The following is a 23,155-nucleotide window of genomic DNA, read 5'->3' as shown; positions in this document are numbered from 1 at the left end:
CTTGTGGCTGCTGCGCGATTGTGGCGGCTCTGTGTTTGTTTAGAGTCACCTCTCGCATTCTGTGTTAGATTGTTACAAGGTGCCGCTCGCTCACCAAGATGCACAAGCATCTGCGTTTCATGCTGTAACGGTTCTGCTAGGCGGTAATTACTGTTTACCTAACTGTGGTAGGACGCTTTTACTCAGTGACTCACAGCTATAACCTGTTGGGTTATACGTTGGAAAAACTCAGACAGCTGTGCGATGATAATAATCACGGGTAATGAAGTGAAAGCATTTATCTCAAAAGAAGTAAGCTGACCTTTGCCCCCTGGGTGCCCGTTGTATACATTTGCCGCATGCCTTTTCCACCTAGTTTGAGAGAGGTACAGCTTCTGGTAGCGTGTTAAATGGTGAAGGAACAATGAGACAATGTTGATTTAATGTCGCCGTCCTTCTGTTTGGAATCTTGAGTCAAACACTGCCTGCTGTTCTACACCATTTTCAGCTTTCACTTCTTAAATCTCTAAAAATGGCTGGCTGCTGAGAGGGAGAGGAGGAGGAGGAGGAGGGGGTTAGATTGAGTCTCTCTGTGTCTTTTTTCCTGTTATCTCTCTTTCTCTCTCTTTCTCTCTCCCCCCCGTCCTCATGCTATGCCGCCCCTCCTTTGTTCCTTTCTCTTCCTCCCCCCCCCCACTCTTCATCTTGCTATTTCTCATCATAACTGGAGAAAATGTTTCCTCTGAGGCGCTGGCTAAGTGCCAGAATTAAAATTCATTCTTGCTCTCCCTCACTTTCTCTTTCTCTCCTTTTTTTTCCCTCTCTCGCCGCTACTTTTTCCCCCTCCTTTTATCATGAGATCATTTTTATTTATATATTTTCTTATTTTTAGATCTCTTCAGTCCTTTTGCTCAGGCTCTTATGCTGTTTCAGGCATATTAATTGATTATTTTGTGTGCCCTAAAGATTCGCGGGGATCGTTGTGTTTGGTGAACAAGTCCACGCAAGTTTGGTCGAACAACAGCTTTGCAGTCAGTTATATCGATTTGCATAACATAGTTTTAAAAACGGCCAATTCTTGTGGTCGCTTGAAAAGACAAATCGAGAACAGTTGGTATGTGCTGGTTGTCCTTGTGACTTTCGTTAAAATCTTATCTGTAGTTGTGAGGAAACAGGGAGGATTGCACTTTGCTCTTAAATCTATGGTGGTGCAGACGGCGTGGCAGGTCTCCCAAAATGCTTTGTAGTTATAAAAGGTAAAGGCTTTCGGGGCAACCAATCCGTCTTTTTATATATGCTTAACATACAGCACTGTGTTAGTTATTTTATAAAGCATTATGATTTTTTAAAAAAAAGTTTTCAGGTGCATGTTGGAGCACATAAAATGAAACACTGTCATTAACAGTGTCTGACCCTCAGCGTGACAAAAATTCTTATTTTAAAGCGAAGAAGTTTAATTTTATGAAGCGTTACATCCTGAAATCGCTGGCTTTTTAAAACAAGTGGATTTGTGTTTGTGTGTCTTTCGCGTCTTCATCACGGTTACCTGTTACTTAAATAATTTTGAGCTCTTAACTAAAAAACAGATGGATCTGGCAACATGTTGGATCATGAGCAGTTTAACCGTCAGCGAGTTGGATCGCAGCCAGGCACGCTCCCCAAAGGCGGGTTCACGATTGAAGACTCGATCGTGCACTTTGATTGCAGACTAATGAGTGTTTAAGGAGAATCTGAGCTAACAATTCTTGTATATGCTTCACTAACAAAGCTTTTTTTTGTAATTATTTATAAATATTTATAGAATTATTATTTGCTTCTACTTTGCTACAAAACTGTTACAAAGTAAGAGGATATGAGTTGGTGCCTGCTTGATCTATCTATTTTCTGTCCCTCCATTCTAACAGTCGAGTTCTCATGTACATAAAACCAACTCTGTGTCATCACATCCAGTCTCAGTCTACTGAGTCAAATGTAATCAGCCTAAGATATTCTCAGACCACAGTAACAGTCTGCGTGTTCATTTGGCAGTGCTCACTGTTGTTTTGCATTGATAACATTAGCCAGGGAATGTGTTTACATGCCAGCTGCGGTCTTTTTCTCTTTACCGGTTAATAATAAGCTGGTTACAGTGCATGCAAATGCACCGTCAGTGCCTTGAAATGTTCATTGTAGCTTTTTTGTCAAAAAGCAAATTAACCATTAATCTATTTTTACATTTCAAGAGTCTCCTTCCCGCCTCTGTTTGTATTCCAAATTTGCCAATCTGCTGAGAGTCCTGCTCTGCAGCGTGCCCAGATAGATTTTAAAAATCTTCTTCAACTTCACATTTTTAATTTGTCTTCCTGGAACCGTTGCCCAGAAGCAGATGCGCTGATCTCAAATGTGAATCTTCACTTATGTGCGGTGGTGTTTTCTTTCTGTCCCAGGGCTCAGATGACTGTCTCGTGAAGATCTGGGGAACAGATGACGGGCGTCTGCTGGCAACCCTGCGCGGCCACGCTGCCGAGATTTCCGACATGGCCGTCAGCTATGAGAACACCATGATTGCCGCCGGCTCCTGTGACAAGACCATTAGAGTGTGGTGCTTGCAAACCTGCGCTCCTTTGGCTGTCCTGGAGGGACACGCAGCCTCCATCACCTCACTGCAGGTATTGTTTTGATTGTTTTAAAGCTGTTTTTATTTCATATTCTTTACAGACCGGGAGAGGCCACCACAAACTGCGATTGTATTTTACTGTAGAAAGCTAAGTTTTAACTTAACAGACAATACATATATATATATATATATATATATATATATATATATATATATATATATATATATATATATATATATATATATATATATATATGTATAAATGTTTTTGTGTTTACAGTACACAGCTTAACTTGTGTCAAGTTTTATCTGTGCAACTGCTTTTAGTTTACTGGACGCTTTGTTAGTCACCCTTATCAGCTCCTGGTTGGACGCTCTTTTGCCTTCAGAATTGCTTTTAATCTTCATGGGAGAGATTCAACAATATGCTGGAAGCATCCCTCACAGATTTTGGTCCATATTGATGTGATACCATCACACAGCTGCTGCAGATTTGTTGCACGTCCATTGTATTAAAAATCACATCCTAAAGGTGCTCTACTGGATTGAGATCTGGTAACTGTGGAGGCTGACTTGAGGGCAGTGAACTCACTGAGATGTTAAAGAAACCACTTTGAGATGATTGGAGCTTTGTGTCATCGTCCTGCTGAAAGCAGCTATCAGAATATGAGTTGACTCCAAATTCTGACCCAGCATCTGGTTGTTACAGCAGAAATTGATGCTCATCAGACCAGGCAATATTCTTCCAGTTTTGGTGAACCCATGAGAATTGTAGCTTCAGTTTGCTGTTTGTAGCTGACAGGAGTGGCACTCATGTAGTCTTTCTGCTGCTGTAGCCCGTCTGACTCAATGCGATTGGCTGATTCCATATTTGCTTTAAGAAGCAGACAAACAGGTATACTTAATGAAGCGCCCAGTGAGAGCGACTGTGTTTGTGTGTGTCTTTGTCCTCTGTTCATTCCGCTAACCTCTGATTGGTTGTGTTTGCAGTTTTCTCCTCTCTGTAGCGGCTCCAAGCGCTACCTGTCCTCCACCGGAGCTGATGGCACCATCTGCTTCTGGCAGTGGGATGCACGGACACTCAAGTTTGGGTGAGAAAAACACACGGTCTCACCTGCACAAACATTTCTCACACTTTGTGCATCAAGCATTTTGTCAGCACGTCATTGCAGCCCCTTTTCAGACACGGCATACATAACACAGTTGTCCTCATCAATCTGTAAGTGACAGCGTTCTGTCATTCAGATAAAGGTCACTTTTTGAGCTCATGCTCCTCACGGCCTCATTCAGTGAATTGCGCAGCTGTGATGTAGAAAGCCATGGTTTGGACACGATATTTGGCATGAGATGACACGCAGTTTTCAGTGGAGTAAAATACTTATTTTTATTTTTAGAAGTTGATCTGAGCCTCCTGCATCTTCCTCCTTATTGTTACATGCACTGGCTTGTTCCTGACTCTCATATTACCTCTCTGTGAACCTTGTCCCCATATTGTCTCTGCTACTCGATGCAGAGAGCCTGTGCTTCATTAATGGGTCTCTATATACTGGCTAGAAACCTGTGCACGCCCTTGGAAGTCAGTGCGGTGTAATCTTATTACGTAAATTCGGCTACTTGCAGTTTAGGCAGGTGTTGCACTGAAATAATTACTCAGTCGCACGCGGTCTTTTTGTTTTTTAAATAGAGACATAAAGTTGATACATTTTGATGAATGTAAAGGAGTTCATGTCTGAAAGGGGCTTATTTGTGTAAAAGTTTGATCCTATGCTGAAGATTTCTATAAGATTGTATTGATCTTAAGTACACATGAATTTATAATTGTCACTGTATTTAAAATACAGTTTTAGAAATGTTTAGGTGCAGTATGTAAAGCACGCCAAACTCAGCCAAGACGCCAAAATGTAAAACATTTTCTATTAAAAACACAGGGTGGTAGTTCTTTGTGTTAAATTGTGTTATAAACGATTTTGTTCTCGTGTTTGTGTGTGTGTGTCCAGTCAGAGGCCCAGTAAATTCACAGAGCGCTCTAGACCCGGCGTCCAGATGATCTGCTCCTCCTTCAGCGCAGGTGAACACAGCTCACTGTGGTTTTTTTATGCATGCTTCCAGAGCACTGACAGAGAAACAGAAAAAGGTGCTCACTCAGACTAACTGGAGAACAGCACACATTGTGCGTCACCACTTGTGTGGCTGCTGCTCCTTATCAGTAAATGTGGAATGACTGTGGTCTGTTTTTTGTGGGTATTTCTATTTTAAGGGTTAGAAAAATTACTGGTTTGCAAAAGCACGCACATTTGCAAATAGTTAATGTATACTAATGTCCCCGAGGTAAATCAATGAATGTGAAACAAATATTACCCTAATCTTTTTTCTTTCTTTCTTTTAAAAATATCCAGGTGGTATGTTCCTCGCCACAGGAAGCACAGACCACATCATCAGGGTATACTACTTTGGCTCAGGCCAACCAGAAAAGATCTCTGAGCTTGAGTCCCATACGGTGAGTCAGCGTAGAGCCCTTTTTATTTATTTATTTATTATTTAGTTACTGCAAAAACAGCTTTAATCCAAGCGCACTGTGTTGGCTTATTGAACAAGTTTAAGATTTGACCTAGCTTTCTGGGAATATTACTAAAATGATCAAATCTATAGCTGTAGATCTATAGCTATAGTTTTCTTACTGTTTGTGATATAGTTTCATTTTTTTTCAGTGAAAGCTCCTCTTGGTTTTTCATTTGATTTATTTTAACAATAAAAGCAAAAAAACATGCTGGCTTCTGAAGTTTTCAACCATATATTAACCTCCTCAGGAGCATCTGAAGCAGACCTATAATAGTCTTCCTTATTTTCTGTCCTGTATATACCCTTCTAACCACAGATGCGTCAAATAACAAATACAACATGTGCACAAACAGTGCTCATTTTCAGACAGTTTTTTCCACTCTTGCCTGTGTATGATCTCAGCAAGAGTGGATATAGTTATTCCAGACATACTGCTCTGACCATGAGCACCCAGCTGCTGTTCAGACCTTCAGTTTGTGAAAAGAGCCAAAGAGGAATTGAGAGGATAAATAAAAAATAGGAATATCTATTTGGAAATGTGAAAAATACAAAGCTGCTCTTATAGTAGTCAACTTTAAAGGTGGATTTGAAATGATTTGTCACAAATATTGTTCTTGTCAATGAAACGTGGAATTGTAATTGAAAATGTCTGAGATGAACTAGTTATTTGACATTTTTTAATTTGCTGAAAATACAGTTTAACGGTAACTAAATAAGAAATAGGCTTGCGCTGACGTTTCTCTCTCATATTTTCCCACTTAGGACAAAGTTGACAGCATCCAATTTTCACATTGCAGTGACAGGTGAGTTTACACAGATTGCATTTCTATACGTGTGTGCGTGTGTGTGTGAGGTGCATAGTTAATGCAGTTAATTCTTTTTTCTGCACCACTGTTGCGGTGCTGTGATAAAACTTGATGATGTCAGCAGCTTTACTTAATGTCTAACACACACTCTTTGTGTGTGTCTCTCTCTCACAAACACACATTCAGACACACACTTGTGCTTGCGCGCGTCATATTAAACTGTGTGTGCCTAGACGGAGTGCAGAAAAACAAGCTCAGCTGTAATTCCCCTGGGTTGCTGTAATCTAAGCAGGGAGGAAGGTGTAGACGGTGTATGCAAAGAGCGAGGGTGGTAGAGGTGGAGATCCGGGGGTACATGTAATTACTGTTGATGTGTGGAGACGGAGGGAACCATTTTACTGCAGGAAGCTGATCTCAAAGTAAGTGTTATATTTTCATTCACATAAATGTGTGCGCGCGCGCTTGTGTTGCAGGTTTGTGAGCGGCAGCAGGGACGGTACAGCTCGGATCTGGCAGCTTCACCCTCAGGGCTGGAAGAGCATTCTGCTGGACATGCAGACCAAATTACCCGGGTATGTGTCTCTGCACTGCTGTCAAGGCCTGGCCTTCCCATTAGTGCTTTTGTGCTTGGAATAAAGACCTTGTGAGCTGGGATCATCCTGGAGGTGATGACGTCAGTTTACATTTTAAAATAATCAATCACCTGCATTGAACGCTATAGTGTGTGATGAATTCTTCTCATGAAAAATGCAGAGTTTTGAAGTGTTTTACACGTGCTTTTATGTATTTAAAGTACAATGACCTACTGCATAATATAGAGAAGCTGCATCGTTAAGTTAAAGAAAAATCTCTTTCACACCTGTGGGATAAAGTGTGACATGGTGATTGATTACCTGACTGCTCCTAGACAGAGTATAGATTTATTCCCAGACGGTGCATGAGTAGAGTACACTGACAGACTGTTTATGTCTTTGTTGCCTGAACAAACGCAACAAACCTAATGCAGCAATGAGGTCAACTAAAACAAAACCTAAAAAAAGTCCTAAATGCCCTCGACTTGGATAATACAAGAAGCTACTTAAAGTATTTAATAGAGTTAAATCTATAACCATTGCTCCTACAATTGGTCTGTAAAATAAAGAAAGTCTGGGTCAGGGAACTGCAGCAAAAAGTATTGGGATGTTTTGGATGTGTTGATTTTCACATCTTTCTTATGTAAACAGGAACAGCTGGGGTTGTGAATAATTATCTGAAGCTGCAGAAAGATAAGGTCTAACTGTCAGATTGGTCTGGCTCCTCATTAATGGTGTAAAAAGGGACTGAGGAAAATAGAATACATTCCTCAAAAGGAAAGGACAGTTGAGTTTTTTAAACTTATAAATAATGTAGTTAGAAAAAGATGCGTTTAATTTTTTGTTGCGTCTACTTTTTTTGTTTTGTTTTTACAGTATTTTCATATTTGATACACAGTCATGGCCAAAACATTTGGCAGTAGCACAGAGTTTGTTTTTCATGCAGTATGCTGCTCAGTTTTTATTTACATAATTTCTTCCATGTTTCTGTGATATAGTGAAGATGAACTTTTATTGGAAATAAATAAAAATTGAATTTTGGAGTGATGCTACTGCTAATACCTTTGGCAACGACTCTGTGTCTGATTTTTATGTGTAAACTAAACTAAAAAGACCTTAGTTGGGCTTAAATTTTAGTCCTGAACGGCATCATTGCTTTCCCCCTCAGGAAGTACAACCCTCCGCCGCTGGAAGACAAGGTGACCAAGCTGAAGGTTACCATGGTGGCATGGGATCGCCATGACAGCACAGTGATAACGGCGGCCAACAATCTGACGTTGAAAGTGTGGAACTCCATCACTGGAAATCTGGTCCATGTCCTGATGGTATGTGGTGACTTGACACTCGGACACAAACAAAGATGCGTATTATAATATCGTAATACAGTGTTGTGTGTTATTCTGTAACAGCTCAGATCACTGTTGACTGGACCACAACACACTGCCAATTCACACTGTATACACATTCATGGCTGTCAGAGGTTAAACCCTCTTATTCACTTATCCACATGTTGATGTTATTACAGATTTCCACTTTTTCGGATGCTGTGACTTAAAAAAAAACTGCAGACTTACAGCCTATTATGCACATAAGTAGGGATGGGTATCGTTTAGGTTTTACCCGATACCGGTGCCAAACCGGTACTTTTGAAATGGTCCCGGTGCTTAAACGGTGCTCGAACCGGTGCTTAAAGAATGGAGAACACAAACTTTGTCTAAAAACCTCTCATGTTTAGCTGTTTTCCACTTTTTCTTTGGTCATTTTAGCCTTTTTGGCCAGGGTGAAGGGAGTATCTGCCATCAAACAAGAAGACAGCCGCATGTAACTACGACGGTGTTTGCTAGTTCAACTTACATGCATTAATATAATAACGTGGTTAGCCTACTCAACGTAAATTACACACGAACAACATTAAGCTACTCACGCAGAGAAGAACGGCTGCTGCTGCCATCATCATCCTTATCATTTCTGCTACACTGGCAGGGCTCGGGGCCAGGACTCTCCTCTTCGGGTTCTTGGGGGATGTTGCTAACTCCAGGTCCGATAACAGGCACCACACCCGCAGTAGATGTGCTCGGTGTGAGGTCTTGCAGCAAGCTATCAAATACGGCGCATTTCTCGGCTTTAAAAAAAACGCTATGCATCGCCAGGTGTTTCATCAGATTCGAGGTGTTACCTCCTTTGCACAGTATCACCTTAAAGCACTTGTTGCAGGCTGCTGAGTTTGCACCTTTTGCTGTGAAGTACAGCCAGACTTTTGACCGCTTCGCCCTGGGCATTTTTAATCTGTAGCTCTGCTCTAAAAGAACGTACACCTGGGCCCGCCTACTATCCTCGGAAAGGTAAAATGATTGGCTGGAATCCAAAGTGTATGACATCTCAGGAAAAAAAAGCACCGAAATGTGCGCTGCTTTTCGGTCTGGTTACTACTGTTTATGTCAGAACCGGTGCCATCATGGCACCGGATACCGGTACCCATCCCTAGATACCGGTACCCATCCCTACACATGAGTGATATGGCTCAGCAGCTGCAGTGTAGGCTGTTTCTGGAATAAGTCGTCCATGTCGTGTTGTGAATTTTTGATTTGTTGTGTCCATTGAGTGTTGATATTTGCACCGTGTGATTAGAATATTAATGTTCTTTTACTCTGAATAGAACTGGCGGTGAGGCTAATCAGTTAGTTTTGTTCTGGTTCGCTGATATGTACAGATGTGGCCAAAATGTCATTTTTATTTATTTGCTAATATGTTTTTTAGTCCTTCAGATTATTCATCACTATATCAGAGAAAAATGTGAAAATAATCTAAATAAAAACTGAATTGGCAAAGTGCATTAGAAAAAACTTTTGGTTGTAACAGGTGGTTATTTAATCATCTTCATCATCATCATTATTCATAAAGCACTTTAGAATAAACCACAGCTGACGCAAAGTGCTGTATGTTGGAACTAAATAATAAAATTACATAAGATATAAATAAAAGCCAAAAAAAAGAAAAAAGTAAAAGAATTAATTAGTTAGTTAATAACTAATTTAATTCCAAGAGAAACTAAGTCTCACTACGGTCAAAAGCCAAAGAATAAAAATGGGTTTTAAGACGTGTTTTAAAAGTGGACAGTGAAGGGGCCTCTCTAACGTGCAAGGGCAAGTTATTCCATAAATTAGGAGCAATGATCGAAAAAGCCCCGCCCCCTCTGAGCTTCCTCTTGGATCTCGGTACCTTCAGGAGCAGCTGAAGCTCAGAGATGTAGGGACTGACCCCCACGTAAAGTGAGTTACAGTAGTCCAGACGGGAAGAAATAAAAGCATGGATCACTGTTTCCAAATGCTGCCTAGAAAGAAAAGAATTCACTCTTGCCAGTCGCCTTAAATGATAAAAACTGGAAAAAGGTCAGTAATAACAGATGTAAAATAAACTTCCAGGCATCCCAAATCAACATAGGAGGACTCACAGGGACCACTAGCACCAAACACCAACACCTCTGTTTTCTTTTCATTAAAATTTAAAATGTTTAAAGCCAACCAAGTTTTAATGTCACCTAGATGTGTCAAGACCGGTTTTATGGAGATGCCATCCTTCTGCTTTAAGTTATTGTCTTCCTGTCAGCTCCCGTTAACCCACTAAACATTATACTCAAGTAACTCTTCTGTATTACGGTGTTGCTGTTAGGGTCATCCTAGGTTGCTGCTGTTTCACTACTTAGCTCTTGGCCTTGTTTTCATCATTTTTACTTTATCTTTTGATCAGAAATCTAGTTGCTAACACACTGTCAGAGTCTCCTTGGTGACGCAGTGATAAAACTGGAACATTTGATAGCTGCCTGAAAACAGTGTATATAAAAAGCAAACAAAAAACAGATGAATATGAATTTGTTACTTGTTAACTAAAAAAGCATGTGGGTTTGCACACTAACAGTGAGAGGAATGCAAAATATGCTCAGCTGTGTGTGGGCTTAAGCATAAAAAGTCAGGTTTGGCTGTTGCTTCTCTTTTCTTATTTCTTAATCTAATCATAGATGTTCGTGTTGTTGGTCGACAGGGTCACGAGGATGAAGTGTTTGTTCTGGAGCCACATCCCTTTGATCCGAGAATCCTTTTCTCAGCGGGGCATGATGGGAATTGTATTGTGTGGGATCTAGCCAGAGGAGTGAAGATCCGCTCCTATTTCAACATGGTGAGCGTCTCGTCCACAGAACGTCTCCTCGTGTGCGTGTCATTGCCTTTCACTCGCTTCTGTTTCATTCACAAGTGTCCAGATCTCGAACCTCTCCCTGCACTGTATTTTCTCCGACCTGCATAGATATGTGGTTTTATCGGGTATATTTCTGCTTCTCTTACACACATTCTTTTCCCATTCCCCTCCTCGTCTCACGCTTTATTTCACTTTCACCCGCTGTTGACGTTCTCCCAACTCTATACTTTCACTTTCTCTCTCTCTCTGCTTTCTTTACTGTTCTCACCTTCCTTCGTGCCTTCGTGGCTCTCTCATCAAAATGAATCACATATGCCACTCTACAAATTCATCCAGTGCTTTAATTATTGTAGTATTTCCTGCTTCCTGCTTCTATGGTAACCAAGGACGGCATTAATCACATTCCCAGAACATGTGACTCACATAGTGAGCTGGTCATTTGGCCAAATCTTGGTGTTGGTCATAGACAGTGAATAGTGTTGCTTAACAACACAAAGTCTTTGTGCATGTGAAAAGGCCCAAGTTTCAGGCTGAAACTTACTGTGAGACTTCTCCTGAAAAGCGTCCTCTTGTCAGGGTTTTTCCTAGCTTTGAATGGGTCTTTTGGTTGGAGGAACAACAATAGGGATGATAGATACATGGAAAGTAAAGTAGTAAGTCAAAAATGCCCAGCAGTAGCATAAAAAACAATGCCTTGAAAAATAATTTTACTACAGCAGTGTAAGGAGGAAGCAGTTTTTTCATTGGGTCTGATGAAACTTTGAAAACCTCCCCGTGGTCAGAAAAAAACACAAAAGAGGGTTGCAGAGTAAAGGTGAATGTAGAGTAAGATTAGCACAAGCAGAAAGGACACACAAGCAGGGAACTGCATAATCCTTAATTATCTTACACTGGGCCTTAGTGCACCCCCTCACTTCATCCTCTGCCTGCAACAAGCCCTGTTAACTCCCTCCTCCCTCTGCTTTTAAGACGTCTTGCTATTAATTGGCTGCCCCTCTTAAGCAGAAAATGTGAACAGCAGGTGGGTGTGGCTTACTGTCAGAGCCGAGTGCCTGAGATGACCCTATTAGAGAGATCAGCTCTCATTGACTTTACACAGTGATGTAAATAACGTAGCTTTTAAAGCTGTCTGAACCCTGAAGATCGGTCCAGCCTCTGGAGAGTATGTTCATTTTTAAACTCACTGCCTGCATATCACTGCATCACTGTGGGGTGGGATGGAGGTGATCAGATTGGGCACTGCTGAGGTGTTGTTGAATCTGCTGAGGTGTTGCTGTTTTAGGGGCCTTCACACAGTAATAACATTGTAATAACATGGTCAGCGAATCATTTGGTAGTCGTTTGGGCGCTGTGGGGTAGTGAGAGCTCCCTCTACATAAAGCTTGTGAGTGGGTGGAAGCATGAAGTGGTCTAAAATCTCCTGGTACACACCTGTGGTGACTTTGGACTCGATAAAACAAATTTCACTGACCACTACCAGCACCAACAGAGGACACAGCCCACTCATAGACCACAGAAACAAGGTCCCCTCTAAACCACACGGCTTCAAAGGTTGCTGTTGAGGCCCATACCTGCTGCACAGACCCTCTGAATGATGTCACTAGTGCAGGACGGCAGAGGCTGTTTACAGGATGCCCTGGTTTCACTTTTAAGCTTGAATTCTTTTGAATCGGTATTTCTACTATAGCAAAATTATGGTGCTAATTTCCAACAACTCTGTCATCCAGTTGGGTAAAAACACATGCAAGGTGTATAAAACTGAGTAGTCTATGTGCTGTTTGAGTTTGGCACTTTTGCATGAATGAGAAGTGTGAGAAGCTGTAAAGGCATCTTTCCATCTTGTAGTTGAATGGAGCCTTTGTGAGAATGAAGGAAAACCCGCAGATCAAACCAAAAGCAGCAGCTGGCTGACGGTCAGAGCAGTCAGGGGTTTCTTGCTGATTTCCTGTTCAAGAAGTTTTGCTTTCTGCAGGTGTCCTCCTTTTGGGGAATAGTTCATGTCGGTTTGCATAAACAGGCTACTGTTGTGCTACAAACTGTTTGATGTTTGTTCTTTGTGTGCATATTTCTTTCTGGACAATTCTGTTGGCATGTTGACAAGACATTAATAGTGGGTTGTGCCCGTGCAGTGCAAATAGCTACAGTGCAGTTTTAAGATTTCCCCTGCACTCTGTCTCATCCTTGATAGATTGAGGGCCAAGGGCACGGAGCGCTGTTTGACTGCAAATGCAGTCCAGATGGGCAGCACTTTGCGGCCACCGATTCCCACGGTCACCTGCTCATCTTTGGTTTCGGCTCCAGCAGCAAGTACGACAAGGTAAACCGACCTGCAATATTTATGCACATACACGACAACTCATCGCATGTTATTAGTAATAACAACAGCGCCGTACCCTCTCAACCTCAAACCTGTTTCAGATAGCAGATCAGATGTTCTTCCATACTGACTACCGGCCACTGATCCGGGATGCCAATAACTACGTGCTGGACGAACAAACTCAGCAAGCTCCACACCTAATGCCCCCTCCCTTCCTGGTGGATGTGGATGGGAATCCACATCCACCAAGATACCAGCGGCTGGTGCCCGGAAGGGAGGGCTGCAGGGATGAGCAGCTGATTCCTCAGATGGGGGTCACTTCCTCAGGTATTCAGGCTGAAATAAGACCTCTTTCTTTGAAGTTCTGCTTGTGCGCTTTAGATATTTGCCTGGAGGTGATGCTGTCTTCTGTCTTATCAGAGGCCATCTGTCTGTGCCGTCATAGCCTGACAATAATCTTATCTGTCTTTAAATGAGCTCAATGTGAGGCTTTTATTGAAACTACAGTAGCAATGCCAATTAAGATTAGAGTTCAGAAGGCTGTTGGCTGGGATATAAACAGAAGCAATCAGCAGTTAATGAAATGTGTTAGTAAGGCACAGCAGAGATAGTTAAGTTATTAGGCAGCAGTTGTATTCGTCATGGCTGTAACAATGGTTGGATTTAAGCTCATGTTTTAATTCTCTGTCTCACTTTTGCGCTATTCCTGGCAGGCCTGAATCAAGTGGTGAGTGAACAGGCGGTGGATGGTCCCAGTCCTCTGGACACCATGATTCAGAGGCTGCAGCAGGAACAGGACCAAAGACTGGGAACCAATGACATCTCTGCTGCTGCCTCAAACACCAGGTCCAGCAGAGGTAGGAGCGGTCATGACATTAAAGCGATGCTAACTGTTTAATCTGATTCATTCCCCACCCAAATTTATTTTGTTCTCATTTTCCTGGATTTCAGTCATTATTCACATCTATCCATAGCAGCACTAATATGTTGGAGCATCATCTTACACTTGAAGCAGACGTGTTTGCTGTGATTGATTAATTCGTAGATTAACAGCACATGTATTACAGTCACTATTTATGTTTTCTCAGACCTTTAGGTTGACAACATGATTCGTGGATCGTGAAGAGTTTTTCTTTTATTATTCAATGAAACCTGCAGCATGCATAATTTGCAACAACTGCAATTATGTAAATAAGTGTCTCAGTGGGATTTTAAACAGGAAATGTAATAAAACTCCCCTGATTCAAAGAGTTAGTGAATGCAGGGAACCTGTTTTCACAGAGCACACTGAGAGTAGGTAATGTGTGTTTGTGGGATATGATTTTTTTTTTTTTTGGTCAATTAATTCTCAGAGTGATGAGTACAGAAGATCAGAACTATTTGTGTCCTCAGCTCTGGTGCTCCGTGGTAGCACATGAAAATAGAGTGTGAGCCAACTGCATTATGAAAGAACACTTTTTTCCCTTTATTGATTCCATCAGTCGGTGGCTTAATAACTGATATCTGCATGTAAATATGAAGACATCTGTAGACAAAGATAAACATTTTTTGGACCGGAAGCTTCCCAGCTTCCATTTGTGGTGTTGGTTTTATTGACCAGTGACATCAGACATGGGTACATGCTGGTAAACGGCCAGTGTGGAGACAAAAAAATGTTCAGTCTCAAAACCATCAGCTGAAGACAATTAAGCTTTTTACTAGCTGCATTAAATTTATTTGCATTCTTAAGCAGTGACTGGTCGATGAAACAGGAAGTCTCAGCCTGTATATCTACTGCTGCACCTGAGCCCCTGTGTTATGTCCCCAGAGTCAGCAGATTAGCTGATGGGTTCCTAAAATACTTAATAACCGACTCTCTACTATTTGAAGTCACGTTTTATAAAAGTATTTTTTAAACTCCTATTTCTTACCTATGCAAACCAATTGTGTTAGAGTCCTTGGTGATTAGTCGATTAATCACGGGAGATAAAATAAATGGAAAATTGTTCTTTTTTTGAAAATAATTTAAATAAGAAAAACATTAACTTGAGTTTTAAACTTTCGGTTTTGGAAGAAAACTGCAGATAATTCTGTGGGTTTTATGTAATCACTGTGAGTTTCATTTATTTTTTAAAATTCAGAAGCTCAGATTTAATTATTATTACTGATAATTCAAATAATTTCTAGTTACAGATTTTTCCAATTTATGTCTCATTACTTTTTCATTTTATATCAAAGTTTTCTACTGTGATGCACTGCAGTGTACCATATGTCACACCTTAACAGAAGGTCTACTGGAAATAATTCTGAGATTTTGCTAGCGGTCTCATCATTTATTTAGTGCTGTGCAACAGTTCCCCACCAGTTTAAGTGAAACCCTATCTCTCCTCCCCCACCCCCTCAGGATCTGTGGGATCTCCCACTGAGGTGCACTCCCCGCCCAACGTGGGTCTACGGCGCAGCGGGCAGATCGAGGGAGTCCGCCAGATGCACAGCAACGCCCCTCGCAGCCAAATGGCCACAGAAGGAGATCTGGTAGCCTGGAGCCGCAGGGTGCTGGTCCCTGAGCTCGAAGAAGCCTCTGTCAGGTAAGTCCTGAAACAGATATGTACACAAACACGTTCTCACATTCTCTGGGGCACAGGATCTCCTAAATATGATGAACCTCGTGATCTGTGTGTGTGCAGGAGACAAGTGAACTGGCGTGAAGCTAAAGGAGAGGAAGAGATCAATATTTATCAGTCAGAAAGGAGAAGACGTACTCTCCACTCTCTCCCCAAGGAGAGCAGGGTGAGTTCATGAGCATAGCTGTTCGACTAGATTATCGCTGTTTTATTATGATTTTTTCTTTTAATTTTGAATTTCTTAACCAGAAATGTGCATGTCTCAAACGCAGGACTTTGGTTACACTCAGCTCCCTGTTCTTTGCTTTTCCAGGTTCATCCGACATCAGAGTGTGTGGTAGATGAAGCGAGGAGGAGCCAAGGTAACCATGGCTATCAAACCCGCGCTGCCATGGAAGAGACAAGTCGGCAGAGTGCTGAGGCTGCAGATGAGGATGATAGCACCTCAGAGGTACATATTCATACTGCATTGTTACGAATTTAGTGAATAGTTTTAAGTTTTGATGTTCTGAGGATTTTACATTTTATTATAATGATTTTTGTCATTCTTTGTCTTTTTCTGTCCATTTGCTTTTGTGTCCTAATATAATTTTTTATGTGTTTTCAGGGAGAGGTGGAGGTACGGCAAATCAACGGGCACTCCTCAGAGGAGGAGAAGGATGATGAGGAGAAGGAGCCCTGGCCAGATGAGCATAGTAGTTCGAGGTAAGAAACACCGAGTGTGTCTCCAATTTATCACATCACTCATCTCCCGACGATGTGTTTGCACACTAAATGCAAATCAGAACGCGGCACGAGCAGACGCCGCACATCTGTGTGTTTAATCTCGGCCCTGTGATGTATTTGCAGCGATTACTCCAGCGATTATTCGGACTGGACAGCCGATGCCGGGATCAACCTTGAACCACCCAAGAAGAGCGTTAAAGTGAAGAAGAAAAGCAGCGGCTCAGAGGAGGATGGGGAGAAGAAGAGAGAGGGGAAGAAGGAAAGGAAGAAAGACAAAGCAGACAAAGATGGCGCATTACCAAAGAAGAAGAAGCCAAAGGAGAAGAGGAAGGTTTGTTATCAGTAATGAACTGCATTTTCCTTCTCCTAAGTTATTTGAAGCTGACGAATGAACTAACTTAATTCAGTCAGGTCTTTTGCTTCACGCCTGATTATAAGTACTGTACGTGTCATATTTATTCTGCTGTGCGTCTTGCAGAGGACGCAGTTTCAGGAGCAAGGGCTAACTCTGGAGGAATGGCTTCCCTCTGCCTGGATCACAGACACGGTCCCCCGGAGATGTCCTTACATACCCCAGATGGGCGACGAGGTACACGCCGACCGCATCTTCACCACATGTCTGCTCACACCAAAACACAGGGTCATGTTTTACATGGCAACAAGGACTAATGTCTGCATCACAAGTCGGAGACCTCATGTGGCATTAACGGTCATTACACCCATGAAAACAAAAGGGCACATCTCGAGCAGTTATGCCATGTAGTTTTAATTACATTGCAAACACGCACCAAAGGAATTTACAAGTGCAGTTAAAGCTGTTAATTCTTTTGCATGTGTGTGTGTGTGTGTGTGTGTGTGTGCAGGTGTACTACTTCAGACAGGGCCATGAAGCTTACGTGGAGATGGCCAAACAGAAAAAAATTTACAGCATCAATCCTAAGAAGCAGCCGTGGCACAAGATGGAGCTCCGGGTAAGAAACAGTTTGACAGTAAAATTAATTTTAAAAACCCCGAAATCCAAACCAAAGCAGCGTTTCTCTGTAAAGCGCTGCCTCTCTCTTAAATATGCAGTGAACAGCAGTTATATCCTGGCTTCACTGACATTTTGAAGGTGTCATATTTTCAGTGACAATTCTCTTTTAAGAATGTAGACATCCAAAGGTAAAAAGGCGAGCCCATGAGAAATTTAAAAAAAGACGCTGTGGGCTTGCTGAGCTTTGGTTCGTGTGGGACATGGTCGTGTAGGGAGGGATTCACCCTCCTCACATCTCCCCGCTGCTACCCCCTCCCACTGGGATGTGGATATGTGTTGGTTCCGGGGTGCGTGGCTGGGTGTTCTGGCGTGATCACTGACCCACTTCCCTGGTGGTCCACGATCTGCCGGGTACGGGGTGGTTCTTTGGCGCCTGGAGCCCTGAGACCCTGATCTCGGCTCACATCAGTATGACTGGCCTCTAGTGGAGTCGGCTGCCCGTTGCCTCTGGTCATCTGGGACTCGCGCCCCTTGGCTGTGGGCGCCCCATCTAGGCCCTCCCTCCTTGTCCTGCAGGGATGGGGATTACCCGGTTTTCCCGGATCCATTTCTGTCTGCCTGGGCTCTTGAGGGCCGTCATTGCAGCTTCCCATCCTCATTTTCAAGTACATTTGGTGACAAAGACACACAAACACACTCACACTTGACATTCTTTCTCTCTCACACTCTCTCACACACACCACTAGAAGAGTGTTGATTTGTTACCCGTGTCATAGTGTATACCCCATTGAATGTAATAACTGGAATAACATGAATAGAAATGAAGAAATAAACAGATAAACCCTGAACAAGATGATCCTATAGAGACTTTATAGAGCTGATCTTGGAGAAGCAAAATGTGTTTGGCACAACAGTGCGCTCAGCTCCTAATTGTGATTGCAAAAGCTGCCAGACGGGACACGATTAAAACAAAATAAGGCAAATAAATTAATAAAAAAACGTCACTGTCCTCCTAGGAATACATAGCAGGACCCAGGGATTCACGCACAGCTACTGGGTATGTTAGTGTAATCACTAACTGCTGTTTTGTTGCAATGCAAAATTCAACAGGATTTTTGCTGCAAACCTTTCACCGGTGTGGCTTCTTTATCTCCACCACTTGTCTGGTTTCACACTCCTAGTTTAATCTTATTTTTTCTTTCCTAAAAACGTGTCTCTACCGAAAGACAAATGTCTACTGAGCATAAAAAAAAAGTTATGAAACTGCATATGGAACTGTCTACGGAAGAATGAAAAGAAAGCCACCCCCGTCAGACACTTTAACACTTGAGAGCAACAGTTTATAGGATTGCATTTTATATTTGGTATACATTTCATTTTTTTTTCTGTCCTTCTGCGTGAGGCAGCTGAAATAGCAATTCCTGTGCAGACAGCAGAACATAATGCATTGCGGGCACAGTGTGCTTCCTTGTGAATGTGCTGCTTGTAGTGTATGAAATGCAGCATTTTCTTCTACGACATCTTTTTATTTTCTCTTAGTATTTTGAACAGCCAGACTTCTATCTTTAAGTTTCACTTTTTCTCAGCTGGAAACAAACCTACACCCTACACACAAACAAAAAAACCAAACACTTGACTTGGGGCTTTCCTGTAGGAAAGAACAAGAAATAACTAAAAGAGGAATCATTAATCGAAACCAGAGTATTGAATTAGACTTTCAGGATGATTTTCTTTATTTTTTTTGTCTTGAGAACTCAAATATGCTCGTTATGTCTTTTTTGTGGCATTTAGGAGCAGGAGTTGATGAAGATAGTTGGCATCAAGTATGAGGTGGGTTTGCCCACGCTGTGCTGCCTGAAGTTGGCGTTTCTGGACCCAGACACTGGAAAATTAACCGGGGGATCTTTCTCTATGAAGTAAGTGTCTCTCTCTGCCTCCACATAAGAGTACAGGGTTTTTCCTGACTCATATCTGGCCTCTGACTGCAAGTCAGAATGCAACTCTGTTACCTTACTTAGTTACCCTAACAGTAGGGTTTGGTACCTTTCACGTTTGAAACAGTGCTGGTACCAGAGCCGGTATTTGGGGAATTTGGGACTGTTTCCCAATTATACCTTTTTCCAGTAGATTGCTTGTTGTGAAATAATACATTAAACATTTTTATCCAGCTACCTAATTACCTGAAGAAGATGTAGGGGTCCCGACCATCATCCGTGGGTTCAGTGGCTCATATGTTGGCGACAGACCTGATAAACTTAGTTTCAGGTCCTCTGGTGAATTTGGCTGTCAAGATGTCAAACACTCCACAGCTTTTAGATGTATTCTTGAGTCTGACAAGGTGCTTCCCCAGATTAGATGTGTTGTCATGGCCAGCTTTGTGTTGTCTGCTTTGAGTTTTGAAAAGCGTAGCCCCACCCAAGGCTGCTTTTTGCACACCGCTGCTGCCATTGGCCTGTGTGATTGTTGCTCTTTGACACATAACTGAATTAACGGCACATGGTCTCACTCACTCTTCGTCTTCCTTTCGTCCAGATGTGTTCTAATACCTGAATTTGGCACCAACTGATTGCATGCAAATCAGTACTTGGCAGTACCAATTTGTTTGATATTTTAAGAAGTAGAAAAATTCATTTCTGAGTTGAGAAACAAAAATGTGTGTGCTGCTTTTTAAATACTGAAAGTTTTTCTTTGGCTCTGGCTAAAATCATCTATGGAATAACTGTTGTTTCAAAAGAGTTTGTGCATAGGTGTAAAAAGACTGCAATATATGCCAAACATTTATCAGCTTTTAAGATGAGCGGATGTCATTAATCTTTCTAAAACCGTACACTACGGGACTCTTGTCTTATATGATGTTATATGGTCTCTCTTCAACTTTGCAACATGGCAGCTGAATGTTTCTTTGAAGTCATTTATAAAACTCACATTTCAGCAAGGTTTCATATCTTTACACAAGACAGACAAGAGGTTATTCATAAAAACACTGACTCCAGTAATATTTCTTGACAGCAGATAGCATATACTTTATGCATACAGAAGTGAACTGCTACTACAAATCTCTTGACTACTTGCAGGTACCACGACATGCCTGATGTAATCGACTTCTTGGTGTTGCGGCAGCAGTTTGACAACGCCAGAAAAAGGCAGTGGCGCATAGGTCAGTTTTACCTTTGCAGTGCGACTTCACTCGAATATAAATGATATCGTATATGACATTCATTTTCTTTTTTGCAGAGTTCTCTGTAGTAATGTGATGTCTCCATAGGTGACAGGTTTCGGTCAGTGATCGATGATGCCTGGTGGTTTGGGACCATTGAGAGCCAGGAGCCCTACCAGTCCCAGTATCCTGACAGCTTGTTCCAGTGCTACAATGTCTGGTATGACCACAGCTTGGATTTGCTCTATTCTCAGCAGGGTTGCACTTCTTTTTGGCATAACAGTAAATCCGTTGCATTTGCATTAGGTAGGACTGTCTTGCATCGGCAAGACTGCAAGACAGTCTATATAAGAACAAAAATGTGCACAGGCAGAGATGCATACAGAAACAAAGAAATTAGATCAAAGGAATGACGCAAACAAGACCAACATGAATCACATTCAAAAGAACTCGCTGGTGATGGTGAGGAAAAGGAAGTAAAGAGGAGCAAAGTGTTACATTGACTGTTATCAGATTCAAAGGTGATGATGACAGTCACTACATACTTGCAGTGTTTTTCCTCTGAATGCCAGAAATATCTCTGAGACTCTGAAACAATAGGTTAGAAAGCCAAAGTATAGATGATGTAATCACCACCAGACAGTTTCTGCGTCTCTACTAGACTCCACTACAGTCATGTACAACAATGGCATACAATAATGTAGACGAGGCATACTTGATAGAGATAGTGCCACCTCTTAGTGACACCATGAAACTTCCCCCAAAAATTGCACGCTATGAGTCAGAGAAATTTCAACCAGGATTTTTTTTTTGGTCTTCTTTGTTTTCTTTGATGTTGGCTGTTGCAAAAGTGTGAAACCCTCGAATCAGTTCCCACTTTGTCTACTGTCCAGTTGGTCTCCTGGTACAAAAAGATAATAGTGAATACCATTATTTAACGATTTCAAGTTCTTACATCCTGAAACACCAACAGAATATTTGTCATTAAAATATTCCCATTAACACTTAACAGGAATTTACTTGCTTGGACAAACTCAGACAGATAGCTGCTTGTGATTATGCTACATCTCACGGACCCTCGCTATTGCTCGAAACACCTCGTGGCTTGGAAAAACTTTAAAAATACCTTTTGCATTGCTGTGACTTTACAGTTTAAACCACTGCTACATATATTGTATGTTTACTGAGCGCTTCGCCATCAAACATTATTTGAAACCTTGTTAAAGAATGAAGCGGTATGCTCAATACTACATGCCGACTTTGTAAAATACAAACGAACTAACAAAATACTAAGATTACAATGTGATGATGATGATAATCCAACCCTGTTTCCCATCCAGCTGGGATAATGGAGACACAGAGAAGATGAGTCCTTGGGATATGGAACCCATCCCCGATGATGGTAGGAATCTGAAATGCGGTGCTCATCTGAAAAACAACAAAGAACTCATTCCTTCAGTTTTAACAGCTTACAGTTGTGACAATTTTGTCCTTATGTCTTTGCAGCCACGTTTCCAGATGAGCTGGGCCAGAGTGTTCCGCTCATCGAAGAGGAGCAGAAGGAGCTGCTGTACGTTCCCCTGGACGGTGAATGGGGCTGCCGCACACGCGCCGAGGAGTGCGAACGCATCATCAAAGCCATCGACCAGCTCTGCACACTCGGTATGATGTCACGAAGCGCCCGTTAACATTAGCCACGTAAGCGGTGATATGAAGTTCCGCCATGAGGGCGCATTTCTTGTAAGGTAGCAGCTGGATGACTCTTCCCAGTGTGAGTCACCACTCTTAGCCCATGAGTCAGATGAACCAGCCAGGGGCCAGGATCATATGCTGAAAGGAGTAAGCTGCTAACACAGTGAACTAAATGTTAAGGTGCTTTCATGAATTCCCGTTAAGTGATGTAATGACACATTAGGAACAGACTGAAGGCCTGCTAGTGGAAGAAAGATGGTGTGATGGCTCCCTCTAGTGACAGTTTGGGGATTAGACACAGATTCACACACAAGCTCTCACTGCACAGCACGCTTGGCCTCAGATTTACTTAGCAGGGCAAATTGGTGTGATGCTGAAGCTGCAAGTATGTGGGAGTGGCAGGTTATATGGCTAATTTATGAACACACAGTCAGCCAGCTCATCCTGCTATATTGATTATAACATATCTATATTAAAGTCTGTATTCATGTCTTCCTTAATCGGTGTGCAAATTTAAACGAAACTTTGCACGAACATTGTTTCACACACAACGATTATTAACATCTATATGTTTAAAAAAAATCAAAATCTGTCCCAATTCTTTTGATTTTCATTTATATGCGATGTTACATTTGTGTTTGTTTCACGTGTCACATTCAATATACGTATGTACAACGTACGACTCTGCTAAATATGAAATAAAGACTTGCTACTTTTAAATAATGACCAATGCAATCTACCAAAAGCAGCGCAAATTTGCATGTTAAATGGGTTTTGATATGAGGGCAATGGACTGTGTTAGAAACGAGCAGGCTCCGAGGGGTCTTGGAAGTCGAGGGAGTCGTTCTCAGAGTAAATCAAAGAGCTTGGGTTGTGTTCAGGATTCATCCAGAGCAGGGCTGCTTTATAAAGAATGATTCCACCATATAAACCTGTGCAGTCAAATCATTAACATTGGGATCAGCAGGGATCAGGTTACAATCC

At 41.9% G+C, this 23,155-nt stretch overlaps 1 protein-coding gene across 1 annotated transcript in view; it reads left to right on the top strand.

Annotated features, from left to right (window-relative positions):
* phip (pleckstrin homology domain interacting protein) overlaps positions 1–23,155 on the top strand; it is a 37,447-nt gene that overhangs the window by 6,000 nt on the left and 8,292 nt on the right. Inside the window, exons 8-30 of the mRNA XM_063494789.1 lie at positions 2,406–2,627; positions 3,566–3,666; positions 4,573–4,643; positions 4,972–5,072; positions 5,897–5,937; positions 6,414–6,512; positions 7,681–7,837; positions 10,551–10,685; positions 12,892–13,020; positions 13,122–13,347; positions 13,734–13,877; positions 15,404–15,587; positions 15,687–15,789; positions 15,937–16,074; positions 16,231–16,328; positions 16,473–16,680; positions 16,828–16,938; positions 17,213–17,320; positions 19,114–19,238; positions 20,397–20,479; positions 20,588–20,699; positions 21,820–21,881; positions 21,986–22,141. Coding sequence (XP_063350859.1) covers positions 2,406–2,627; positions 3,566–3,666; positions 4,573–4,643; positions 4,972–5,072; positions 5,897–5,937; positions 6,414–6,512; positions 7,681–7,837; positions 10,551–10,685; positions 12,892–13,020; positions 13,122–13,347; positions 13,734–13,877; positions 15,404–15,587; positions 15,687–15,789; positions 15,937–16,074; positions 16,231–16,328; positions 16,473–16,680; positions 16,828–16,938; positions 17,213–17,320; positions 19,114–19,238; positions 20,397–20,479; positions 20,588–20,699; positions 21,820–21,881; positions 21,986–22,141 — 2,914 coding nt within the window. The remainder of the gene's footprint in view (positions 1–2,405; positions 2,628–3,565; positions 3,667–4,572; positions 4,644–4,971; positions 5,073–5,896; positions 5,938–6,413; positions 6,513–7,680; positions 7,838–10,550; positions 10,686–12,891; positions 13,021–13,121; positions 13,348–13,733; positions 13,878–15,403; positions 15,588–15,686; positions 15,790–15,936; positions 16,075–16,230; positions 16,329–16,472; positions 16,681–16,827; positions 16,939–17,212; positions 17,321–19,113; positions 19,239–20,396; positions 20,480–20,587; positions 20,700–21,819; positions 21,882–21,985; positions 22,142–23,155) is intronic.

Source organism: Pelmatolapia mariae, linkage group LG15 (assembly GCF_036321145.2).
Source record: "Pelmatolapia mariae isolate MD_Pm_ZW linkage group LG15, Pm_UMD_F_2, whole genome shotgun sequence".
In the NCBI taxonomy this organism is placed as follows: domain Eukaryota; kingdom Metazoa; phylum Chordata; class Actinopteri; order Cichliformes; family Cichlidae; genus Pelmatolapia; species Pelmatolapia mariae.
This window is presented reverse-complemented; position numbering and strand designations above follow the sequence as displayed.